Below are 23,245 nucleotides of genomic sequence, written 5' to 3' on the forward strand. Positions count from 1 at the left end.
TCGCGCGCCAAGTGCTCGAACTGGAGCACGACCGACACCGGAGCCGCCGCGCGAGCGAGAGTCCCGAACGCGTCCCCCGGAAGCTTGTCCTTGAGCTCCGACACCAGAGCCTCGGCCGTGGCGTCGTCGCCAGATTTCTTGTCGCCGTCGCGGTGCACACGGACCAACGGGTAGGACTCGCCGACGAATGGTTCGATGATCTTCTCAGGCGCCGCCTCGGAGGGGAACAGGCCTCGCAGAACCTTGGGCCCCTCGGCGTCCTTGAAGAGATGGGGACCGACGGTCGCCGCCGACGCCGCGTGAAGGACGCCGACGAGGAAGCAGGTGCGCGCCATCATTGTTCGTCGATTGGTGTAGCTTGTCCGACGAGCGCGAGACGCTTTGTGGGAGTGGAGGAGCGGCGTTCTATGCTGCGCGCGCGTACGTCGGTGGGTGTCGGGTTGCCGCTTTTCCAAGCAATCGTGCTCGACCACAAAGCGTGATCTCGCTAAGATACCCGCAAGCCGCGCTCAAGTACGCCAAGCTCGGTGGAGATGTGGGACATCTTCGCCGCGAGGCCCGCCTTCTCCACGGCCGCGACGGAGTCGCCGCCGCCGATGATCGTGATCGCGGATTCGTTCGCGGCGAGCGCGTCCGCGACGCCGAACGTGCCCTTAGGAAACACCGGCTTCGTTGAACTTACGCGTACTTCCCCAGAGCCTTGCCCTTGTTCCACGCGCGGGCGATGGCGTCCTCGGTCACGTAGTCGTCGGTGAGCTCGACTTCCGGCGCCGCGTCCTCCGCGACCTCCGGCGCGGAGCGGAAGAGCCGCAGGTCGGCGGAGCCGGACCGAAAGAGCCCCGCGGACGACCGCGCGCGCCCGAGCGGCGCCGGCGGCGGCGGCGGCGCGGCGGCGGCGTAGAGCGCCTTCGCCTCCGACAGCGTCGCCGCCCCGGTCACGACGTCGTCGTCCGCGAGGGCCGAGTGGACGATGGACCGCCGCGACCTACAAAATGCGGTGTCGTGTTCCCGGTCAAAGTCTCCCGAAAATCGTCTCGGCCGCGGGACCCCGGCCGCGACTTCGTCGTCTTCGAGAGCCGCTCGAAGACGGACTTGCGCACGTCCGCGTCGGAGACCGTCGCGTCGGACGCCCGGAGCTCCTCCGTGATTTCTTGAATTCGCGGCAGCAGCGCGTCGAGGTCCATCTCCTCGAGGGACGCGCCGATGACGACGTCCGCGAGGTTCGCCGCGGAGCGCATGGCGACGGCGCGGCCGTTCGTCCGCTTCGCCGCCGCGGAGAAGAAGGCCGCCGCCGCGCGGTCGCGGCCGGGGACGACGGAATGGACCGTGGCGCCCTTCTGCGCGAGCAGCGCGAGCTGCTCGAAGGGGTCCGCGCCGCCGGGGTCGCCGTCCGGGAACGCGTCGCCGCCGCCGGCGAGGCCGTGGGGCGGCGCGTCGGCGATGAGGATGACGACCTTCGTGGCCTCCGGCCGCCAGTCGCAGGCGAGCGTCTCCGCGAGGGCCTACGAAGCGCGTCGGTGACGATTATTCATCGTTTTTCCGGTCAAAATATCTCAAAATTAGCACAGCCGCAGGACGCTGGCGAGGGCCGTGCCCACGGCCTCGGGCGTGTCGCCGCCGCCGGACGCCGCGAGACCCGCGAGGCGCCGGCGCATCTCGCCGACCTCGCGCGTGAAGCCTACGACGCGCGACGATCGTCCGTCGGTTCCGCGGCCCCATGTCCCGAAGGTCGTCGCGGGGCGCCGGCGGCGCGCCGAAGCTCCTGGTCACGAAGGTCGTGTCCTCCGGCGGGTGGTCGCGGTAGGCGACCAGACCGAATCGCAGGTCGAAGCGCTGGCCGTCGCGGCTCACGAGCCGCTCCGTGATCGCTTCGATGTTCTCCTTCGCGCCGTCGATGTAGGCGCCCATGCTCCCCGTGACGTCGAGCGTGAACACGAGGTCGAGCTTGCTCGAGTCGCCCTGCGCCGCGACGCGGCCCGCGGTGGCGTCGGGCAGCGCGCGGCGGTGCCGGCGCCAGCCGCCCCAGACGAGGCAGGCGGCGAAGAGGCCGAACTTCCAGCGGCGCCGGGACTCCGCCTCGGAGCGGTGCAGCGGCAGCGCGCCCATGCTCCCTGTTGTCGAGGAGGCTGCCCGGCACAAGCTTCTCGAGCAAGTTCTCGAGCCCGCGCTTCTGCAAATTGAAAAGTTCAAGTTCCGTAAAGTTGAACTTATGCGCCCCGGAGAGGCGCTACCCCCGCGCCGGGCTATCGTCCACACGACCTTACCGGGGTCCACAGTGGGGCGGCGCCACCCTTCTGGCGCGCCGCCCGCGCCTCGGCGCGCCTACTCGCGGCCGCGGCCGCGGATTCGTCGCGCGAGCTGGATGTCCTTGACCATGATGGTCACGCGCTTCCCGTGGATCGCGCAGAGGTTGGCGTCCTCGAAGAGCTGGACAACGTGGGCCTCGGTCGCCTCCTGGAGCGCGGAGATCGCCGACGCTTGCCTGCGGGGGCGCGCGCGATCGACGTCGCGCCGCGCCGCGCGCGCGCGCGCGCGGTCGATGGATGGACGCCGCGGGACGCGCCACCGGAACTCGGCGTTGCCGGTTTCATCGTTGCAGATCTCGCGCACGAGCCGCGCGAACGGCAGCTTGCGGATGAGCAGCTCCGTGCTCCGCTGGTAGACGCGGATCTCCTGGAGCGCCTTCTGTCCCGGGCGCTTCCGGTGCTTCCGGCGCGGCGTCGTCGGGGGCGGCGTGCCCGGGCCCGTGGTCGTGCGAACGCGGGGTGTTTGCTTTGAGCGCGCCATGGCTCTCGGGCGGCGGGAACGTCGACTACCTTTTGAGCTCAGCTCTCCCGCGCACGACGCGACGCTATCGACGCTTTTTGGTCGCGGGCGTCGACGCGGGCGTGGCGCCGAGGTGTTAGGCGCTCGTCGGGATCTCCGGGCGGCGGCCCCGGGTCTGGACGCGCGAAACGTCGACTTTGAGGAGCTCAGCTCTCCCGCGCTCGTCGACGACGCTCTCCGAAGCGGCGCCGGGGGTCTGAGTGGGCGCCGCTGCCCTATGCCGACCTAGGATGCCGTCCTAGGGTGCGGAGCCATAGATTTGTGCCGCGAGCGCGTCGTCCAAGGCTCTGCGGCAGGAATCAGTGTCAGGAAACCACAGCACGCGATTTGAACTCAGACTTCAAGCGCGCGCTCGAGCCACGCGCGCGACCGTAGCTCACCAATCGAGCCCGGCCCCGCGCACGAGCCCCGAGCCGCGTGCGATTCCGGGGTCTGCGCCGGATTCCGGGCCACACCGCCGTCGCGGGCGGGCGCGGCGCGCGCGCCGACCTGTTGAACCAACCACCTTGAACCAGTCGACGAGGTGCTGCAGAGGAGCGACGCCGCCTTCGGAGCCGCCATGTCGAAGCTCATCCTCGCGCTGATGTGCGGCACGGCCGCGGCCTTCGCGCCGTCGGCCCCCGCGCCGAAGGCGACGACGAAGCTGGAGGCGAAGAAGGTCCTGTTCGGCGACGCGAGCCGCGCGCAGCTCGTGGCGGGCATCAACGCCGTCGCCGACGCCGTCAAGGTGACGCTGGGCCCCAAGGGCCGCAACGTCGTCCTCGAGCGGGCCTACGGCGCGCCCGAGATCGTCAACGACGGCGTGACCATCGCGCGCGACATCGAGCTCGACGACCCCGCGATGAATATCGGCGCGAAATTAATCCAGGAGGTCGCGTCCAAGTCCGACTCCAAGGCCGGCGACGGCACGACGACGTCGACGCTCCTCACGCAGGAGCTCGTGAACCAGGGCATGAAGGCCGTGTCGAGCGGCGTGAACCCCGTCGCGCTCCGCCGCGGCATGTCCAAGGCGACGGACGCTTTGATCGTCGAGGTCACGGCGCTCGCCAAGCCCGTCGACTCCAACGACGAGCTCCTCAACATCGCCACCGTCGCCACGTCGGGCAACGCCGTCATGGGCGCCATCATCGCCAAGGCCTTCGAGAAGGTCGGCGACACGGGGTCCACGACGATGGAGGAGTCGCAGACCCTCACGGACGAGGTCGAGTTCACGGAGGGCCTCACGATCGACCGGGGCTACGTGAGCCCCTACTTCGTCAACGACCAGGAGCGCCAGCTCTGCGAGATGCTCGACCCCAAAATCCTCGTCACGGACCAGAAGATCGAGAACGTCAACGACCTCATCCCGCTCCTCGAGGCCTGCGTGAAGACGAAGGAGCGCCTCGTCATCATCGCCGAGGACGTCGTCGGCGAGGCTTTGAGCGCCCTCGTCGTCAACAAGATGCGCGGCGTCCTCGACGTCGTCGCCATCAAGGCGCCGGGCTTCGGCACGCGGCGCAAGGACCTGCTCCAGGACATCGCCATCGCCACGGGCGCGACCTACGTCGCCCAGGAGGTCGGCGTCGCCCTCGACACGGTCACGCCCGAGATGCTCGGCACCTGCGAGCGCATCGTCGTCGGCAAGGAGGAGACGACGATCATCACCGACGGCAAGCAGGCGGACGCCATGGAGAAGCGCATCGCGCAGATCAAGCTCGAGGCCGAGAACACGGACTCCATGTTCGACAAGGAGAAGGCCGAGGAGCGCGTCGCGGCGCTCGGCGGCGGCATCGCGCGCATCAAGGTCGGCGCCGCGACGGAGACGGAGCTCAAGGACAAGAAGCTCCGCTACGAGGACGCGCTCAACGCCGTCAAGTCGGCGCTCAAGATGGGCATCCTCCCCGGCGGCGGCTCGACCCTGTCCTACCTCCTCCGCAAGCGCGACGCCATCGCGGGCGCCATGGACGACGAGGACGAGCGCCGCGGCGCGGATATCGTCTTCAACTCGCTGGCCGCGCCCGTGTGCCAGATCGCCAAGAACGCGGGGCTGGAGGGCCAGGTCGTGCTCAGCAAGGTCGAGGGCAAGCCCTTCGGCTTCGGCTACAACGCGGCGACGGGCGAGTACTGCGACCTCTTCGAGGCCGGCGTCGTCGACTCCGCGCAGGTGACGCTGTCCGCGCTGGAGAACAGCGCGTCCATCGCGGGCCTCGTGCTCACGACGGAGGCCCTCATCCACGAGATCCCCGTGGAGATGTCCGAGATGGACAAGCTCGCCGCCATGGACGGCGCCGCCGGCATGGGCGGCATGGAGTACATGTAGGCGCGCGCGCCGGCCCGCCTCTCCCGCCCCCGCCCCCTGCCCCGGTCGCGCGTCGCGTTAGGACCACTCTGACACAGCGCCGCGCGCGCGTCAGTCGCTCGAGACGACGGAGACGACGCAGTACTCGGGCGGCGGCACGGGGGGGCTCGCGCCCGTGGGGTTCGCGCTGTCGCGGACGAGCACGAAGCCGTCGTCCTGCGCGTCCTCGTCGTCGGCGCGCGGCGGCGGCGGGGGCGCCGCGCTCGCCGCGAGCTTCCGCTGCCGCTCGGCCTCGACGGCGCCGAGGCGGTGCCGCAGCTCGTCGTAGTCGGCGGTCTTGCGCGCGAGCTCCGCCGCCGTCTTCGCGTGCTGCTCCGCGAGGAGGCGCGTCTCGATCTCCGCCTTGGTGCGGTACTGCTCGAGCTGGTGCCGCAGCTCCTCGACGGCCGCGCCGTCGCCGGAACCGCCGCCGCCGTCGACGGCGGGCGCGGAGTCGTCGTCGACGGACAGCCTCCGGAGCACGGGGCCCAGGGCGCCCTCGCCACCGGGCTCCTCCTGCTGCTGCTCGAGGAACTCGTCGCAGTTCCGGTCGATGAAGTCGAGCGCGGCGACGGCCGCGTCCCGGACCTGGCCCAGCCGCGCGAAGACCTAGGAAACGGCGCGTGGTCCGGGGATGTTTCTCCCCGGGGTTTCCGAACGCCGGCGTCGCGCGCGCTCCCCGAGGCGCGGTCCCTCCTCCTCGGCGCGCGCGGCGTCCGCGTCGAGGCAGGATCCGGCGGCCTTCTCTCCGTCCGCCAGGCCGCTCTGCCGGGGCTTCGACGCCTCGTCCGCGCACTCGGCGTGCGCGTAGATCGTGTCGTTGATATCCATGGCGTCCTCGGGTGGCGGGACGCTGGAGCCAGCTACACTTCTTCGGCCAGTTCGTCGAGTTTGTCGAGACAAGCTTTGTTCAGAGCGCATCCTCAAGCTGAATATCAACGAGCCGTTTGTAGTGCTCGTGCCGACAAGATCACCCTGATGAGAAGCATGGATCCGCGGGCTGCCTCGGTGAGATCCCGGTTTATTTCCCAGACGATGATGCTCTGACCGGCCGCGATTCGCCATGGCCGCCTTCGTGCCCTACCTGGGCGACATCCAGCTCTGCGGGACGAACGCGCCCGCGCCGGACGGCGGCGCCCCGGCGTACGCGCCCGCGCCGGACGGCGGCGCCCCGGCGTCGCCGAGCCTGCGGTCGGCGCGCGTGGGCCCCCTCGTGCTCGCCGAGGAGGAGGCGGCGTCGCCGGCGGTCGCGGCGGCCGTGCCCGAGGACGTGGTCCTCGACGCCATCGCGGCGCTGGAGCGGTCGCTCCAGGCGCAGGTGGGCCTGCTCGGGCGGCTCCTGAGCCACAGCCGGCCGTCGACGCTCGCGGCGGCGGCGGCGCCGCTCGAGAACATCAGCCGGGCCGTCGGCGAGCGGCTCGCGGCCTTCAACCACGGCGACTTCAGCGAGAAGTGGGTCGACGCGGCGCCGGCGAGCAGCGTTCCGGGCGGCGCGCCGGCCTGGTCGCCGGGCGCGCTGAGCCCCTCCGGCGACGGCGAGTACGCCGCGGGCGCGGCGGCCGCGGGCGTGCTGCTGGAGACGCCGGGCCCCGACGGCCGCGCGCGGCCCAAGGCGACGCCGCGCAAGTCCATCGCCTTCCTGAAGCGCACCATGTCGCGGCTGCGGCGGTCCGTCAAGGAGTTGCCCGATAATACGGCCGTCGCGCTCGGCATCAAGCGGGACCGCGTCCGCGACCTCGTGCAGGAGGCCATGCTCCGGTCGACGAACGGCAAGTGCTCCTGGGCCTTTGGGATCTGGTCCCGGGCCTACCTGCGGGAGCGCTACGAGGAGCGGCGCGCGGAGAAGGGCTGGGTCGCCATCGCGCTCGAGGGCGGCGGCCTGCCGTGGTCCCAGGTCGACCCGGACGCGGCGCCGTCCAAGGGGACGCGCGCCGTCTACATGATCTCGTCGAACTCGGCCTTCTCCATCGCCTGGACGCTGCTCAACGCCGTGTTCCTGCTCTACATCCTGCTGATGATCCCCCTGGAGGCGTCGTTCCTCCCGAGGCAGACGCGCGGCTCCGCGCTCTGGGGCATCGACCGCTTCCTCGACGCGGCGTTCATCTACGACATCACGGTGAACTTCCGCACGGGCTACTACGCGTCCATGACCGACGACGCGCCGGAGGTGCTCGACCTGCGCAAGTGTGCGAACCGCTACCTCCGGAGCTGGTTCCTCCTCGACTTCGTGTCGTCGATGCCGCCGGTCATCGAGGCCATCATGTCCGTCGCGACCAAGGGGTCGTCGAACTCGGTCAACGCGCTGCGGGCGCTCAAGGTGCTGAAGATCGGCCGCGTCTTCCGCGTCTTCAAGGTCGTCCGCGTGTCGTCCGTGCTCCAGGGCGACTCCGCGGCGGCCGAGGCCGTCGAGAACTTCTTCATCTCGTCGGCGTCCCAGTTCGTCGGCAACGCCTTCTCCATCCTGGTCACGGCCGTGCTCATCGCCCACCTCCTCGCCTGCGGCATGGGGCTCTCCGGCGACGGGTGGTTCAAGACGTACGAGTGCGCGGACGACGACGGCGCCGCGGGCGACGACTGCTTCATGGAGAAGTCCTGGAAGAAGCGCTACCTCATGGCCTTCTACTGGTCCATCACGACCATGTCGAGCGTGGGCTACGGCGACGTGACGCCCGCGTCCGACGGCGAGCGCGCGTACAACGTTCTCGCGATGGTCTTCGGCGTCGCGTTCTACTCGGGGCAGGACAAGGGTGATTCAACGTCGCTTCAACGTGAGTGTTCCGCGCGCGCGCGTTCCGAAAAAAAGCATCCATGCTTCGAAGCCGTTCCGAGAGATGATCGCTCGTCCAAAAATCAGCCGAAACGAGCGGAAAACGACCGAGATAGGAGCCTTTGAAGTTGGGAATTTCGCACCCTTTTCCTGCCCAGGTTCTACTCCTACATCATCGGCGTCATCTCGTCGTTGGTGCTCCAGAAGGACGCGAAGAACGCCAAGTACTTCGAGAAGATGGAGTCCGTGTCGAACTGGATCACGCACCACAATCTGGACATCAAGATGCGGCGCCGCATCCGCACGGCGCTGCGGACGTACTACGAGTCCAAGTCGGCCATCGACGAGCGCGAGATCCTGGCGAACCTGAGCCCGGGCCTCCAGCAGGAGCTCTCGTCGACGCTGCTGAGCGGCGCGGTCTACTCCCACCCGCTCTTCGCGAAGCTGCCCCAGGGCGCCGTCTGGAAGATCGTCATCATCCTGCAGCGCGACGCGACGCGCGCGGGCGCGTCCGTCATCGCGAGCGGCATGCCCACGTCGTCGCTCTACTTCCTCAACGACGGCTACTGCGACCTCGAGTGCTGGGAGATCTCCGGGGCCACGGGCACGCCGGAGAAGAAGCGCTTCATCATCAACGAGGGGTCGTCCTTCGGCGAGTACGCCGTCCTCGGCCTCTACCCGACGTCCATGGTCACCGTGACGACGCGGACGGCCTGCGTCTTCGACCGCATCCAGCAGGACGCGCTCTTCGACACCTTCGCGGGGCTGCCCGAGGCCATCGCCTCCATGAAGGCCCGCATCCGCCACGTCGCCACGAACGGCTGCCGGATTATGTACCACTAAGCGTAGAAAGAATACGAGGGCGCGGGGGCGGCGCGCCGCGGCTCAGGCCGCCGCGGGGTTCGTGGCGAAGAAGTTCCAGGGCACGAGGGAGAAGGCGACGCCGAAGTTGGACACGAGGGGCAGGTCCTCCTGGCGCGTGACGTGCTCCTTGCCCGCGGAGACCCAGGCCACGAGGTCCTCGTCGAGGATCGCCTCGCCGTCGAGGTAGTTCGCCAGGTTCTGGCTCCCGAAATCGTCGTCGAAGCCGTCGTACTGCACGTAGGGGTTCGTCGGCCGCCGCTCGCCGTCCTTGAACTTCGTGACCGCGAGGTGCCACTTGGCGTAGGGCATGGCGACGACGAAGGGGTGGTCCGCGGGCAGCACCTCCGTCGACGCCCAGGAGCCCAGCGCGATCGCGTAGCCGCGCGCCAGACCCGATTCGGACGTCGACGCGCGGTCGACGACGCGCCAGTTCGTCGGTGCTTTAGGGTCCGACGTGAAGGTGCGCTCCGTCTCGACGTCGCGCGTCGCCAAAGCCTTGTTGAAGCCCGTGGCGTCCGTGCCCACCGTCGTCACGCGGAGCGCGTTCGCCGTCGCGCCTCCCACGTCGACGTCGACCTTGAAGCACGCGACGTGGCTGTGGACGAGGCCGCCCAGATCGCCGTGGAGCGCCGTGGAATAAGCCGCTTCGGCGTCGCGGTTATTCGCGCCGAGGTGCCGCGTCTCGAGATAGCCCGCGAAGCGCACGCCGACCTCGATCTCGCCGTCCTCGCGGAGCTTGACGTCCGTAATATAGTCTGGGCAGGAAAAGAGTGCAAAATTTCCAACTTCAGAGGCTCCTATCTCGGTCATGTTCCACTCGTTTCGGCTCATTCTTGGACGAGCGATGATCTCTCGGAGCGCTCTCGACGCGTGGATCCGTTCTCTGGAACAATCGCGCGCGGACGCCTCACGCTGAAGCGACGTTGGATCACCCTTTTCCTGCTCCGGTCCTCGCCGTAGTTCCCGACCGTGGCGATGGAGCGCACGACGAGCGTCTTCCGCGCGAGGCCCCGCACGGTCGGCTTCTCCGAGTTCTCCATGTGGCGCCAGATCGTGTGGTCCTCGGTCCACTCGAAGACGCACGTCGGGTAGAAGGAGAACGCCTTCGTCGCGTCCGCGACGGCCGTGCCGCCCCTGCCCTCGAAGGCGTACCAGTTCGTCGCCTCGACGAACGTGGCGCTCTCGGGGCAGTCGACGCCCGGCTCGAGCGACGCGCTGAGCATGGACAGGGACCAGGCCGCGTCCGAGTAGAAGAACGCGTCCTTGCGGTCGCCCGAGTAGGCCGCGAGCGCGTCCTGGAGGCTCAGCTCGTAGAGCACGCGCTCGCCGGCGAAGCGCACGTCGGAGAGCGCGGGGCCCTGGGAGCTCCGCGAGAAGACGGCGAAGGACCAATTCCCCCAGGAGACGCCGTGATCCTGGGAGACGGCGCGGCGCGCCTGCCGCGGGCTCTCGCGCGACGGCGCCTCCCAGAGGAAGTCGCCCGTGGCGCGCGAGAAGCCGCAGGACGCGTCGCCCGCGGGGTACGCGGCCTTGAGCGCCGCGCTACTGTCGAACCACCGGCCGCAGAAGCCGAGCTCGACGATGGTCCAGTCCGCGGCGTCGGGCTCCGTGGAATCGACGCGGAGCTTGAGCGGCATCGGGTGGACCCAGGTCGCCTCGACGTTGCGCCGCGTCTTCTGCTTCGGCGGCGTCCAGGAATAGCCGTACAGATCGCGCCGCGTCCCCTTGGGCGACAGCGGGTCGTTCTGCATCATGGGCGCGGCCGCGCCCTCGCGCGGGTCGTGCGTGTCGAACGCGGGAAACACCGGCCCGAAGGTCGCCTCGAGGAGCTCGGCGCCGAGCGCCGCCAGTGCGGCCTCGAGCAGGGGGCCCGCGAGCCGCAGGTCCGCGCCGGGCTCCGTCGGCCGCTTCGTGAAGGGCACGCGCTCGAGCTCCTCCATCGTCCAGTCGGCCTCGGCCGATTGGAGCGGGCCGATCTTGTACTCGATCGCGGCGGACTCCCGGGGCACGGCGGCCGTGATGCGCGCGTAGCGCGGCGGCGCGACGTCCGTGCGGCCGTCGAGGTACGCCAGCGCCTCCTGCTTCGGCGGCGCGAAGAGCTCGACGGCGCTCGGGCCGGAGAGCCACGGGCTCTCGAAGTCGTCGCCGCCGCGGACCGCGAGGAAGCCCTTCGCCGTCGTCGCCCAGGTCGCGACGCGCCGCACCTCGGCGGCGGAGAGCTCGCCGAGCGCCGACGCCGCCCGCGACGGGCCGACGCGGACGCTCGCGCCGGCGGCGGCGGCGTCGCGCGCGCGCAGCCAGGCCCAGGCGCCGCGCTCCGTCGCCAGGGACGCCGCGGCGCCCGCGAACGCGGCCAGCGCGAAGGTGAGCCGCGACGTCGACCTGCGCGCGGCGGCCGCCGGCGCCGCGGCCTCGCCGCTCGCGAGCGAGCCCTCGGCGACTTTCATACGGCGTGGCTGTCTGGAGAGCGCGCGGCTGCCCAGACTTCAAATTCAATTCAAATTGATTGCACCCATGATGCCAGCCGAGCATGGGCAGCCATCACGAGCACCCATCCGAGCCGGACAAGAGCGTCGACGTCTTCGAGGACGACCTGGACGAGCAGCTCGAGGCGCTGACGCTGGGCCTGCGGCGCTACGGCGGCGTTTCGCCGGCGGCGGCGGCCGTCGTGGACCTGAGCGCGCTGCCCGACGACGTCGCGGCTATCGGGTCGGCGCTGCGCGACGCCCACGGCGAGACGGCGGCGGCCGTGGAGCTCGTCGAGGCCTTCCACATCTCCGGCGGCTACGGGTCCCTGGAGCAGTGCCTCCACGAGAGCGACGACGACGACGACGGCGGCGCGTTCGCGGCCTTCGAGGCGCTCGCGGCCGCGGCCGCGCCGTCGACCCGCGACCCCGGCGGCCGGCGGCCGCGTTTCGCCCTCGACGACGCCGACGGCGCGCCCGCGGCGACGACGACCGTCGAGCCCAAGGGCGAGGCCGACGCCGCGACGCTAAGAGCCGCGCTCGAGCGCCACTTTCTGTTCTCGCGGCGGTCCGCGGAGGTGAGCGAGGCGGCGCTCCGGGGCATGATCGACCTCATGTGCAGCGTGGACGTGGACCAGGGCCAGACCGTCGCCGAAGTCTGCCCCGGCGCCGCGCGCTGCTTCTTCGTCGTGGGCCACGGCTTGCTGGACGCGCGCGCCGCGGGCGCCTACATCGGCGAGGGCGGCACCTTCGGCGAGGGCGCGCTCTTCGGCTGCGCGTCGGACGCGGGGCGGTTTGTAGCCGTGACGGACGCGACGCTCTGGGCCGTCGAGGCGTCGACGCTGCGCCGGAGCCTCGCCGCGAGCTCGTCGCTGCGTCTCGCGTCGTTCGTCGAGAGCCTGAACCGCGTCTCGCTCCTCGCGCCGCTGACGGCGCGGGAGCTCGCCTTCGTCGCGCGCAACCTGAAGCCGCGGTCCTTCCGCGACGGCGAGCGCATCATCCAGCAGGGCGACTCCGACGACCGCACGTTCTTCATCCTCGTCGACGGCCACGTCGTCTGCGAGCACGAGAACTCCGAGGGCGCGATGAAGCACATCGCGGCGCTCGGGCCCGGCGACTACTTCGGGGAGCTGGCCCTCCTCGAGAAGGCGCCGCGCGCGGCCCACGTCACGGCGACCGGCGACGCGACGTGCGTCGCGCTCGCGGCCGAGGACTTCGAGCGCGTGCTCGGGTCGCTCTCCGCGAAGCTCGGGGCAGGACAAGGGCGATTCAAGATCGCTTCAACACGAGCGTTCCGCGCGCGATCGTTCCGGGAAAAGCATCCACGCGTCGAGGGCGCTCCGAGAGATGATCGCTCGTCCAAAAATTAGCCGAAACGAGTGGAAAACGACCGAGAGAGGAGCCTCCAAAGTTGGGCATTTCGCACGCTTTTCCTGCCCAGGCGAAGCTCACCGCGCGGACCATGGTGCGCGCGCTGCGGACCGTGCCCGCGCTCAAGGACCTGAGCGACGACGGCCTCGCGGCCGTCTCGGAGGTCTTCAAGACGCGCGTGAAGCGCAGGGGCCTGTGTGGAAATCGCCCACTGGTTTGGGGGGTCCCCACCAAACTTCAGCTCTCTATCTCGGTCAAATCGAAGTCGATTCGGCTGATTTTTGGACGAATCGATTGCTCTCGTCGAGTTCTCGAAGCACAACAGAAAGCCTCGCGTCGAAACGGTCGCATACGCTCACATTGAAGTCGGGTTGAAGATTTGATTTCCACACAGGCAAGGGCACCGTGCTCTTCCGCGAGGGCGAGCGCGCGGACCGCGTCTGCGTCGTCCGCAGCGGCGCCGTCAAGCTCAAGGCGCGGAGCGGCGCGCGCGAGGTTCTAGGGCCGGGCCACGTCTTCGGCGCCCAGGCGTTGGACGCGACGCCGTCGTCCTACGAGGCGACGGCGTCCGTGAAGTCCGAGTCCGCGGAGATCTACCACTGCACGCGCGAGAACGCCTTCGCCGTCGTGCCGTCCCTCGACCTGGACCACACGTCGGTCCAGCGCGACATCCGCGTCTACGGGCCCGAGGACGTGGCGGTGCTGCCGGGCGACGCGTCGAATGCCTCGCGGTGCGCGCCCGGCGCGCGCGTCGCCGTCAAAGGCCTCGCGGGCGAGCTCTTCCTCGTGCCGCCCGGGAACTTCGCCGCCGACGGCGTCCCGGGCGACGCCAAGGCCGCCGTCGCCCTCGCCGCGCTCCGGGGCGACCACCCCTTCGTGGCGTCGCTCGTCGGCGAGCTCTCCCTCTCGCGCGCGGCGCTCGTCGCCGCGCCGGCGCTCTCGGGCCTCGACCTCTTCGCCGTCGCCCGCGAGCACCTGCCCCGGGGCCGCTGCGGCGGCGCCGACGCGACCGCGGCGACCTACTACCTCGCGGGCGTCCGTGCCGAATGCAACCACTGGTTTGGGTGGTCCCGACCAAACTTCGGAATTCTCTCGCTCGGCCGAATCGAAGTCGATTCGGGTGATTTTTGGACGAATCGATGGCTCGCGTCGAGTTCTCGAAGCACGGACAAAGAGTTTGGTCGAACCGGTCGAATTCAGCGCACATTGAAGTCGAGTTGAAGATTTGCATGCGGCGCAGGCGGGCGTCGCCGCGGCGCTCGAGCACCTGAAGCGCGCGTCGCCGCGGGTCGCGTTCCGCGACCTCGCGCCGGAGCGCGTCGCCGTCGCGTTGGACGGCCGGCCCGTGCTCGCGGACTTTGGCGACGCCAAGCCCATCGAGTCCCTGTCCCACACGCTCTGCGGCACGCCCGAGTTCGTCGCGCCGGAGATGGCGCGCGGCCGCGCCGAATGCAAATCTTCAATCCGACTTCAATGTGCGCGTATGCGACGGTTTCGACGCAATTCCTTTGGCTTGGCTTCGAGAACTCGATGAGGGCAATCGATTCGTCCAAAAGTCAGCCGAATCGACTTCGATGTGGCCGAGCTAGAGAATTCCGAAGTTTGGTCAGGACGTCCCAAACCAGCGGTTGCATTCGGCACAGGCGCGCGGCGTCGGCCACGACGCGGCCGTCGACTCCTGGGGCCTGGGCGTCCTGGCCCACGACCTCCTCGCGGGGGCGACGCCCTTCGCCGCGCCGGCGCCCCTCGTCGTCTACGCGCGCGTGCTCCGCGCGCGCGCGGCGCCGCGGCTCGCGGCGCTCCGGCCGCACCGGACGTGGCGCAACTGCTGCCGCCGGCTCCTCGAGCCGGACGCGGCGCTGCGCCTCGGGGCGCTGAGCAACGGCGCGCGCGACATCCGCCACCACTTCGCCTTCGGGGACGTGCTCTGGCCGCGGCTCCTCGCGCTCGAGGAGCCCGCGCCGTTCCTGCCGCCGTCCCTCGACGCGGCGCCGCGGAGGAGCGTCCCGCCGCCGCCGCCGGGGCCGCCGCCGCCGGGGCCGCCGCCGCCGGGGAGGCCGCCCAAGTCGCCCCACGTCTCTTGGGGCTTCTAGATGCGTGCGGAGAGGTCGTGTCCGGGGACAGGTCCTGCCCGGGCGAGGCCTCCGGACTGGCGAACCTTCCGCTCGGACGCCTCAGAGGTAAACGCGCGGCGTATGGGACACGGTGAGGTCGCATAGACTCGCTCTGGCCCCGGGAACAAGTATGAAACGTGCTCGTGATTCCGAAGACCAGAATCCACGCACTGGGCCCGTCGTCGTCGACGTCGGCGGCGTACTGCACAAGACCACTCGTTCGACTTTGTCTGGCGGCTCCGCCTACTTCGAGGCGCGCCTGAACTTCGATGGTGAGGAAAACATCCTCTTTGTAGACCGTGACGGTGACCTATTCCACCACGTGCTCTCTCACCTTCGCGGAGGACTGCAGCGCGTCGTGGCGGAAGGGCTCTCTCGCGAAGCGCTCGTGCGTCTCGTCAAAGAGGCCGAATACTACGTCGTTCCGTCGTTGATTGAGAAATTGGTCGTTCCTCCCGTGGGCGCGGCGGTGCGATACTATTCCACTCGACGCTACAAAGTCGACCGGCCCATTGCAGTTGCTCACCTCGGAACGGTCGTCGCGTACGATCATCCGTCGCGGACATGGACATTGAGATTGACAGCAAGCAAGGATGTGGGCATTGTGTATTCTTTCGAAGATATTGACGAAGACATTGACTGGGACCGTCTGACGTTGGACGATTTCAAGGTATCAGAAGAGGTCAAAGTGCAGTGGATCGGAGATGATGAGGTAATGTTTGCGGATTCTCTGCTGATGCCTCGGGAGCCCGTGCGTTCCGTGCCAGACTGGTCCTATCAGCTGAGTGACGGAACCTGGGTCCATCGCAAGCCCCTTGTCTCGACAGCTGAGCGCATGACATCGGCACTGGAGCGCATTAGCCACCAGATAGTAGAGGGTTCTGTGAGCATCGCAAAGGCCTGATGATTTCAAGTCCTACAAGAGCCTGCCGGCCTGCCGCCACGACCGAGACGCGCGCCCCGAGCATTAACCGCCTAGCCAGGACCGGGGCTGCGCCGCCCCCCCCCCCGCTTTCGCCGCGCCGCCTCACTTGGAGCGCTTGAAGATCTTCTTGAGGAAGATCTCGAAGACGGCCCAGGGGACCTGCTTGCACGTGCCCTCGAGCTTCATGATGTCGTCGTAGGACTTCTGCTCGTAGTCCTTGTAGAGCTGCTCGAGGTCGATGTCCTTGTAGAGCTGCTTGATCTTCTTCTCCTCTTTCGAGCCGACCTTGCACTTGCCGTAGTGGCCGTCGAGGAGCTTCTTGCCCGCGGCGTCGACCATGCCGTGGTACGCGTTGACGAAGAGCCAGCCGCACTTCTTGTCCTGGATGTCCGTGCCGATCTTGCCGATCTGCTCCGGCGTCCCGAAGGCGTCGAGGTAGTCGTCCTGGGCCTGGAAGTAGACGCCCATGATGACCAGGATCTCGCGCGCGGCGTCGTATTCGGCCCGGTCGTCGATGCCCGCCATGGTCATGCCCATGGCCACGGGGAGGTAGAAGGAGTAGAAGGCCGTCTTGTACTTGACGATCATGGTCCAGCGGTCCAGCGTGAACTTGTCGAGGTCGCAGCGGTCGCACTGGAGGTCCAAGAGCTGGCCCGAGCTCCGTCTGGAGCGTCGTCTCCATGAGCAGGTCCAACAGCTTCGCGTACTCCGGCGCGTCGCCGAAGTGGCGCTTGAGCACCTTGAACATGACCATCTCGATGAGGAAGGCGTCGTTGAGCGCCATGGGGCCCACGCCGTCGACCTTGTACCAGCACGGCTGGCCGCGCCGCGTCAGCGACGAGTCCATCATGTCGTCCGCCACCAATAGCCAGGCCTGGAGCATCTCGATGATCCAGCCGAGCACGGCGAAGCGGCACAGGTCGTCGTTCGTCACGGGCTTGCCCTGGGCCTCGAAGAGCACGACGCCCGTCTCGACGACCATCAAGCCCCGATTCATCTTGCCGCCGATGCAGTTGTAGGTGAGCATGCGCCGGATCCAGGCGACCTCGTCGGGCCGCACCTCGTACATGGCGGCGACCTCGTCGCAGGCCTCGTCGACGAGCATGGGCATGATCTGGGAGAACGACGCCTTCTTCGCCTCCGCGGTCGACACGTCGTACGCGGGGTACGGCCGCCGCGGCACCCTGGCCTTGTCGACGGCGACGAGCGCGTCCGTCGGCGCGCCCGATGCCTTCTTCGGGCCGGGCTTCAGCACGACGAGGAGCAGCGTCACGGCCGCGAGGGCGGCGACCTTGAGCTGCGCGTCGCCGTCGAGATCCTTGAGCACGGCGAACCAGGCCGCGGCGACGGGCGCGAGGATGATCGGGCTCATGGTCGGCGACGGAGGCGGCGCGGACGTCGCGCGCTGCTCTGCGTCCGGCTGGTCCGGCTCTGCGGCTGGCTCGCTTGGCTGCCGGCACAAGCGAGTGGCGCGAGCTTTTGACGCGTCGTCGACGTCGATGCATCGATGCGGCAGCACCTTTGTCCCAGCCCTTCAACACCGTCTTCGACTTCCGTCATCTTCAGAGGCTGGGAGCCGCCGGCGCGGCGAGACGACGCGAGCGGCGCCGCCATGACGTCGAACCACGAGGCGCGTGGCTGCGCCGCGGCCGATGACCGCGCGGGGGGCTGCCCGAGGCGGCTGCCCCAAAAACGCAGGTGCTCAAGGTGCTCGTGCTCGGCGACCCGGCGACGGGCAAGACGTCCATCATCAAGCGCTACGTGCACAACTTCTTCAGCAACCACCACCGGACGACCGTGGGCGTCGACTTCGCCCTCAAGCAGCTCACCGTCGGGCGCCGCGCCGGCGCCGCGAGGGTGCCTCCGCGCGTCGCGACGGCGCGCGACCGCAGGGACACGACGGTGCGGCTGCAGCTCTGGGACATCGCGGGCCAGGACCGCTTCGGCGCCATCGCGCGCGTGCGGCACCGCGGCGTCGCGCGCGCAGCCGCCGCTCGCGGAACGCTGCGGTCGCAGGTCTACTACAAGGACGCGTTCGGCGCGTTCCTCGTCTACGACATCAGCCGACCGGAGACGTTCAAGACCATCGTCGCGCGCGGCGCGACAGTCGACGAGCGCGCGCGACCGCTTTTCTCCGCCTCGAGCGAACGGATCGTCCGAAAACGGCTCGAGCAAACGGATCGTCGCGACGACCTCGATTCGCAGGTCAAGTGGAAGGACGAGATCGACTCCAAGGTCCACCTCCCCAACGGCATGGCGCTGCCCGTCGTGCTGCTCGCGAACAAGTGCGACCTCGAGGACGTCGCCATCGACCGCCAGGAGCTCGACGATTTTTGCCGGAGCCACGGCTTCATAGGATGGTTCGAGACGTCGGCCAAGGCCGACGTCAACATCGACACGGCGGCGCGGCGCCCGCGTCCCGCCGGGCCTTCGCCGGGAAACGCGACGCGTCGCGCAGGCGCGGAGCCTCGTGGGCAACATCCTCAGCCACGACGACGTCTTTTCGGCGAAACGCGCGGAGCGGACGAAGCTCGGCAAGACGACGAAGCTGGGCGAGCCGGGGGCCAAGAACCCCAACGCGGGCTGCTGCTAGGCGCGCGTCTGTTGGCGCCACGACGCACGGGGCCGCCCGCGCGGCGGCGCCCGGCCGACCTCCGGCCTCGTATCTTGTGACCCCCCGATCTCCCTGTGCGCGTCGCGCGCCGCGCTTACTCTCTAGGACCCGCCCCACTCGGTCTCCTCCGCCGACGCGTCGGAGCGGCGGCGCCGCGGCCGCGCCGTCGAGAAGAAGGCGCGGAGCTTCTCGCCGGTGACGAGGTTCCGCGCGTCCGGTCGGCAGTCGACGACGCGCGGCGCGGCGGCCGGCGGCGGCGGCGACCGCGCGGCGGCGGACCGCGCCGGCGGCGGCGCCGGCGCGGCGCGGGGCTCGCAGGCGTCTCTCCAGCGCCGCGCGAGGTCCCGCGCGGCCGCCGCGACGGCTTCGTCGGGATGTTTGCGCCCGAGCCGCGCGACGAACTTCGCGACGCCGAGGCTCCGCGACGACGACGCCTGGATGTCGGCGAGGACCCGCCTGCTCACGCGCGGCACGGCGGCGCAGGCGACTAATAGGTCGCGCGCCTTGTCGTTGTCCTCGGCTTTGATTGCTTTTTGCAGCGCGCCGTAGAGCTGCAGGAGCTCCTTTTTGGGATTACGAAAGCTGTCGGCGGTGATGACCTGCTGGCCAGCGCGCTGCCTCTGAATCTGGGTGGGGCTGGGCCCGCTGAAGGCCATTGAGCAGCGCTTTCAAACACACGACCTAGCGCTTTCAAACACACAACTTAGCCATCGTGCCCTGTTTCAGCATCTCTTAAATATACCAACTTCCAGTTCTTTTCGGCCGCCGAGGCGGCTGTGTGGAGCTGGTGCTGCCCCGAAGAGTTGGAGCTGGTGGCCGCCCGAAGGAGGTTTCGCGCCGCCGCCGAAGCGAAACGCGCTGAAAAGTATGGCCACGATGATCTTCGGCCGCCGCGTCTCCTGCTCGCGCATGGCGTCGGCGCTGCCCGAGGTCGAGGACGCCGGAGGCGCCGCCGGCGCGAGCGCGCCGCCGACGCCGCCGGGGAGCGAGCCGCCTTCGCCGACGCCGGCGCCCGAGGGCGGCGCGTCGCCGTCGCGCAAGCGCGGCCGGTGCGACGCCGCGTCGCCGGGCAAGTGCCGCCGCGTCGACCCGTGGGCGCCGCGCGGCCGCGCGGACGCCGACTCGGACGACGACGACGGAGTATAGTAAAAGGCGCGCGGGGCCTCACGCGATGGCGCAGTTGCAGGGCTGGTTCACGGGCTGGGGCCGGGACGGGTCGTCGCCCGCGCGCGCGTCGAGCTTGCGCCTCTCGTTGGCCGCGTCGAGGTCGTTCTGGGCCCGCTGGAGCTTGAGCTCGAGGCCCTTGATGTTCGCGTCGTAGGCCGCGCGGTCCTTCTTCCGCCTGTCGTCCTGGTCCTTGAGGCGCTTCTCCGCGGCGTCGACGCGCGCCTCGTGGCGCGCCTTCTCGAACTGCGTGCTGATGAGCGTGGCCTGGCAGTCCTCGAGCATGCGCCCCCGCGCGGCCATGGTGCCCTCGAGCTCCGCGAGCTGGGCCTTGACGCCGACGAGGCGGTCGTGCTCCTCGCGGACCGCGGACTCGTGCCGCTGCTCGAGGCGCCGCACGAGCTCGTGCGCGGACGCGGGCCACTTGGCCGCGACGAAGTCCAAGGCCGACCGCGCCTTGGCCGGGCCGACGGCCGCCGCGTTGTAGCGGCGCCGCAGCTCCGTCCAGGTCTGCTCCAGGTTCGCCGTCAGGTCGACGTCCGACGCGCCGACCTCGGATTCGCCGCGCGCGACGGTCGCGGCGATCTTCGCGAGGTCGGCCCAGACGACGTCCATGTAGAGCGCGTTCAGCAGCTCGTCGCAGGCCGCGTGGGACGCGCGGTCGTTCGCCGCGTCGCGGTCCCGGCGGAAGTCGGACGTCTTCTCGCGGAGCTCGTCGCGCTTGGCCGCCTTGGCGTCGCCGACGGCGCGCGCGTCGAAGGCGGTGAACGCCGCGCCGAGCGCCGCCTCGACGTCCCGGTCCAGCAGGGGCTGCTCGCAGGGGAGGGCGCGCGCCGACGCCGCCGCCTCGAAGGCCGCGAACGCGTCGGTTAACGCGGACGCGCACTCGCCGGCGCTCACGTGGTCCCAGGCGGAGCTGATCACGGGCACGCCGCCCGAGTTGACGGCGTCGACGTACTGCTCCAGCAACGCGACGTAGGTCGCGCCGCGGAGCGGCGACCCGTCGATGGCCTTGGGCTTGACGTTCTCCGGTGCGAAGAGCGAGTCCCGCAGGTCCTCCATGCCCCGGGCGAACTCGGGCCGCAGCTCCGACGCGTCGAGCTCGTCGATCTGCTGGAGCTTCTTCTCGTCGGAGACGGGGCGCACGAGCGTCGCGCAGCGCCGCGCGCCGAAGAAGGCCGTGAGCATGTGGCGCACGCGGTTCCGCTCGAGCACGGACGCCTCGTAGCCGCGCTGGGGCTTCAGGGCCTGCTCCAGGTATTCGTCCGACGTGATCGCGTCGCCGCGCTCGTCGACGAGCTCGAGCGCGAAGTCGCGGAGGACCCACGTGAAGCTGGGCATGAACGCCGCGAGGCGCGCCGCGTCCTCGGACGCGTCGTCCTCGTCCTCGAGCGCCGCGGGCTTCTTGAAGCGCACGTGCTTCGACAACTGCGCCACGAAGCTCAGCTGGCCGATGGCGTTCTCGTCGATGGAGCCGAGCGAGTTGTAGACCAGCCCCGCGCACATCAGCGTCGCGAGCGCGAAGATACGCGTGTCGTACTGGGCGTCGGCCTCGAGGCCCCCGACGCCCTCCGTGTCCAGGAGCACGACGGCGCACGTCGAGCCGTCGCCGAGCGTCACCGTCTTGGGCTTGCCGTAGATCCAGACGCCGCGCGTGCACCGGCTCACGCTCGGGCCGACCTTGAAGCCCCGCTGCTTGCCGTTGAGGAAATTCAGCAGGCTCGACTTGCCCGTGCGGTAGAGGCCGACGATGGCGATGGGGCAGAGCACGCAGTCGACGCGGGCCAGGAGCGCCGCGGCCTCGGGGTTGATCGACAGCTGCGACTTGTCGTCGCTCACCTCGACGAGCGGCATGGGCCGGTCCGGGAAGTCCTCGAAGGCCGCCATGCTGCAAGAGATGCTCCACTGGACGGAGCTCGAGATGGACCGCGGCGAACGGCCCCGCGGAGCGGCTCTACGTTGCCCGAGCCTCGCACAGCCTGCGGCCCGAGTCGCACGCAAGCCGAAATTTCACCACAGCTCGCCGAACGTGAAGCCGGCAGTGCTCTGCGGCGGAAGCGGCAGTGCTCTCCTCTCCGAGGCGATGCGCAGCGCGATCGCAGCCACATCGTTGAAACTCGTGCGATCGCACTGAGAACTCGTTGAAACTCGTGCGAGAGCTAAGCGATCGTTGGACGCAAAGGACAGCGCAGCGCGATGCGGCCCGTCGTCTGGTGGCTGAGCAGCACGTGCGTCGCGCTGAGCTGCATCAGCTACGTGCTGCTGAGCAACGAGCGGAGCGCCGCGCGAAGGGAGGCGGCGGCCGTCGAGGCCGAGCGAAGCGTCCCGCTCTTCCTGAGCGACCTCGTCGCCGCCGGCGACTACGCCGCGGCGCGCCGTCGGTCCGCGGTCGTCGTCGGCGGCCTGCGGCTCGGCCACAGCGGCTTCTTCGCGGCGCCGTCGGCCTCCGGCGCGCGCGTGAACCAGCTCTTCACGTGGTTCCAGCCGTGCGCGCGCGACGGCTGCCGGCTGGTCCAGTGGTTCAACGGCGGGCCGGGCAGCCCGGACACGACGGGCGCGCTGAACCAGATCGGCCAGTACTGGGTCGACGAGTCGCTCGAGCTCCGCGAGCGCTGCTTCTCCTGGTGCTTCGAGAGCCACTGCCTCTTCGTGGACCAGCCCGTGGAGACGGGCTACTCCTTCCAGCAGTACGAGAACGGGACGGCCGTGGCGTTCGAGGACGTCGAGTACACGAGGACGTCGGCGGACGCCGCGCGCCAGGTGCTCGCCGTGCTCCGCCAGGTGCTCCTCGTGTTCCCGGAGCTCGCGGGGGCGGACTACTACGTCGAGGGTCTCTCCTACGCGGGGCACTACGTCCCCGCCATGGCCGCCGCGGTCATCGAGAGCGAGATTGATCTCAATTTGAAGGGCGTCGCCGTCGGCGACCCGGCGATCCGCCACGCGTCCGAGGCGCCGCTTACGGCGCCGCGCTCGCGGCCTTTGGGCTCGTCGACGGCCGCGAGCGCGACCAGCTAGAAACGATCATGGCCGCGTCCGTCGCCGCGTGGGAGGACCGCGGCGACTGCGTCGCGGCCTTCAACGCGTGGAACCGCGTCTGGAACGACGACGGCGGCTCGTCCTGCGCGCCGAATTGCGACTTCTTGTACAAAAAGTGGACGGGCTCGACGAACACGGAGCACGCGCTGCTCGGGGCGCCGCCCGTCTCGCGCTTCCGCGGCTGGCTCGCGCGGCACGAGCGCGAGCTGCACGTCTTCGGGAGCCCGAACCGCGCGGCGGCCATGGCCGAGGGCGGCCGGGTCTACGCGGCCATGGTCGCGTCGGGCGACTTTTGCGCCGACTTCGCGCCGCGCTACGCGGCGCTGTGGGACGCCGGCGTCGACGTGCTCATCTACGCGGGCAACCTCGACCCGCTCCTCGGCGCGCCCGTCGTCGCCGGCGCCGTCGACGCCGTCGCCGGCGCCGCGCTCGCGAACGCGACGAAGCGCATCTGGCGCGTCGCCGCGGACGACGCGGACCCCGCGGGTACGCGACGTGCGTCGACGCCGCGGCCCGGCTCTGCTTCGTCGTCGTCCGCAACAGCGGCCACGAGGCGCCGTCCTACGCGCCGCGGAGCGCCTACGACCTCCACGCGCGATTCGTGCGCCGACTGCCCTTCGACGGCGCGGGGGGCGGCGCGCCGACGTGCGACGCGTGCGACGGCGCGCCGCCCTTCGCGGGCCCGGCGTTGCCCGGCTGCCGGCACCGGTCCCCGGACCACACGCACTGGCACGAGCGGCTGCGCGTCGACTTCGGGGCGGGGCCCGCGATTTAAATTGCCA

General features: G+C 69.8%; 8 protein-coding genes across 8 annotated transcripts; 4 read left to right on the plus strand and 4 right to left on the minus strand.

Annotated features, from left to right (window-relative positions):
- Nucleotides 1-2,337: 2,337 nt before the first annotated feature.
- On the minus strand, nucleotides 2,338-2,715 carry AURANDRAFT_8594 (hypothetical protein; the record flags this gene model as incomplete). Its single annotated transcript, XM_009040730.1, has 2 exons — nucleotides 2,338-2,482; nucleotides 2,567-2,715. Coding segments are annotated over 2 exons (294 nt in total), but the record flags the coding sequence as incomplete, so codon positions are not given.
- Nucleotides 2,716-3,370: 655 nt separating this feature from the next.
- On the plus strand, nucleotides 3,371-8,753 carry AURANDRAFT_72012 (hypothetical protein; the record flags this gene model as incomplete). Its single annotated transcript, XM_009040651.1, has 3 exons — nucleotides 3,371-5,115; nucleotides 6,329-7,900; nucleotides 8,069-8,753. The coding sequence occupies 3 exons, from the start codon at nucleotides 3,386-3,388 to the stop codon at nucleotides 8,751-8,753; spliced, it is 3,987 nt and encodes a 1,328-aa protein (XP_009038899.1).
- Nucleotides 8,754-9,601: 848 nt separating this feature from the next.
- On the minus strand, nucleotides 9,602-11,221 carry AURANDRAFT_65704 (hypothetical protein; the record flags this gene model as incomplete). The annotated part of the gene is made up of 1 exon (XM_009040729.1): nucleotides 9,602-11,221. One exon carries the CDS (start codon nucleotides 11,219-11,221, stop codon nucleotides 9,602-9,604), a length of 1,620 nt encoding a protein of 539 aa, XP_009038977.1.
- A 749-nt stretch (nucleotides 11,222-11,970) lies between these two features.
- On the plus strand, nucleotides 11,971-12,471 carry AURANDRAFT_13597 (hypothetical protein; the record flags this gene model as incomplete). Its single annotated transcript, XM_009040652.1, has 1 exon — nucleotides 11,971-12,471. A coding segment is annotated over one exon (501 nt), but the record flags the coding sequence as incomplete, so codon positions are not given.
- Nucleotides 12,472-15,751: 3,280 nt separating this feature from the next.
- Nucleotides 15,752-16,718, minus strand: AURANDRAFT_59216 (hypothetical protein; the record flags this gene model as incomplete). Its single annotated transcript, XM_009040728.1, has 2 exons — nucleotides 15,752-16,258; nucleotides 16,284-16,718. The coding sequence occupies 2 exons, from the start codon at nucleotides 16,716-16,718 to the stop codon at nucleotides 15,752-15,754; spliced, it is 942 nt and encodes a 313-aa protein (XP_009038976.1).
- Nucleotides 16,719-17,353: 635 nt separating this feature from the next.
- AURANDRAFT_13379 (hypothetical protein) lies at nucleotides 17,354-18,058 on the plus strand (the record flags this gene model as incomplete). Its single annotated transcript, XM_009040653.1, has 3 exons — nucleotides 17,354-17,608; nucleotides 17,666-17,737; nucleotides 17,855-18,058. Coding segments are annotated over 3 exons (531 nt in total), but the record flags the coding sequence as incomplete, so codon positions are not given.
- Nucleotides 18,059-20,138: 2,080 nt separating this feature from the next.
- Nucleotides 20,139-21,314, minus strand: AURANDRAFT_29376 (hypothetical protein; the record flags this gene model as incomplete). The annotated part of the gene is made up of 1 exon (XM_009040727.1): nucleotides 20,139-21,314. A coding segment is annotated over one exon (1,176 nt), but the record flags the coding sequence as incomplete, so codon positions are not given.
- Nucleotides 21,315-22,450: 1,136 nt separating this feature from the next.
- AURANDRAFT_65708 (hypothetical protein) lies at nucleotides 22,451-23,238 on the plus strand (the record flags this gene model as incomplete). Its single annotated transcript, XM_009040654.1, has 2 exons — nucleotides 22,451-22,962; nucleotides 23,007-23,238. 2 exons carry the CDS (start codon nucleotides 22,451-22,453, stop codon nucleotides 23,236-23,238), a joined length of 744 nt encoding a protein of 247 aa, XP_009038902.1.
- Between the last annotated feature and the right edge of the window lie 7 nt (nucleotides 23,239-23,245).

This window comes from Aureococcus anophagefferens (genome assembly GCF_000186865.1).
Source record: "Aureococcus anophagefferens unplaced genomic scaffold AURANscaffold_16, whole genome shotgun sequence".
Taxonomy (NCBI): Eukaryota; class Pelagophyceae; order Pelagomonadales; family Pelagomonadaceae; genus Aureococcus; species Aureococcus anophagefferens.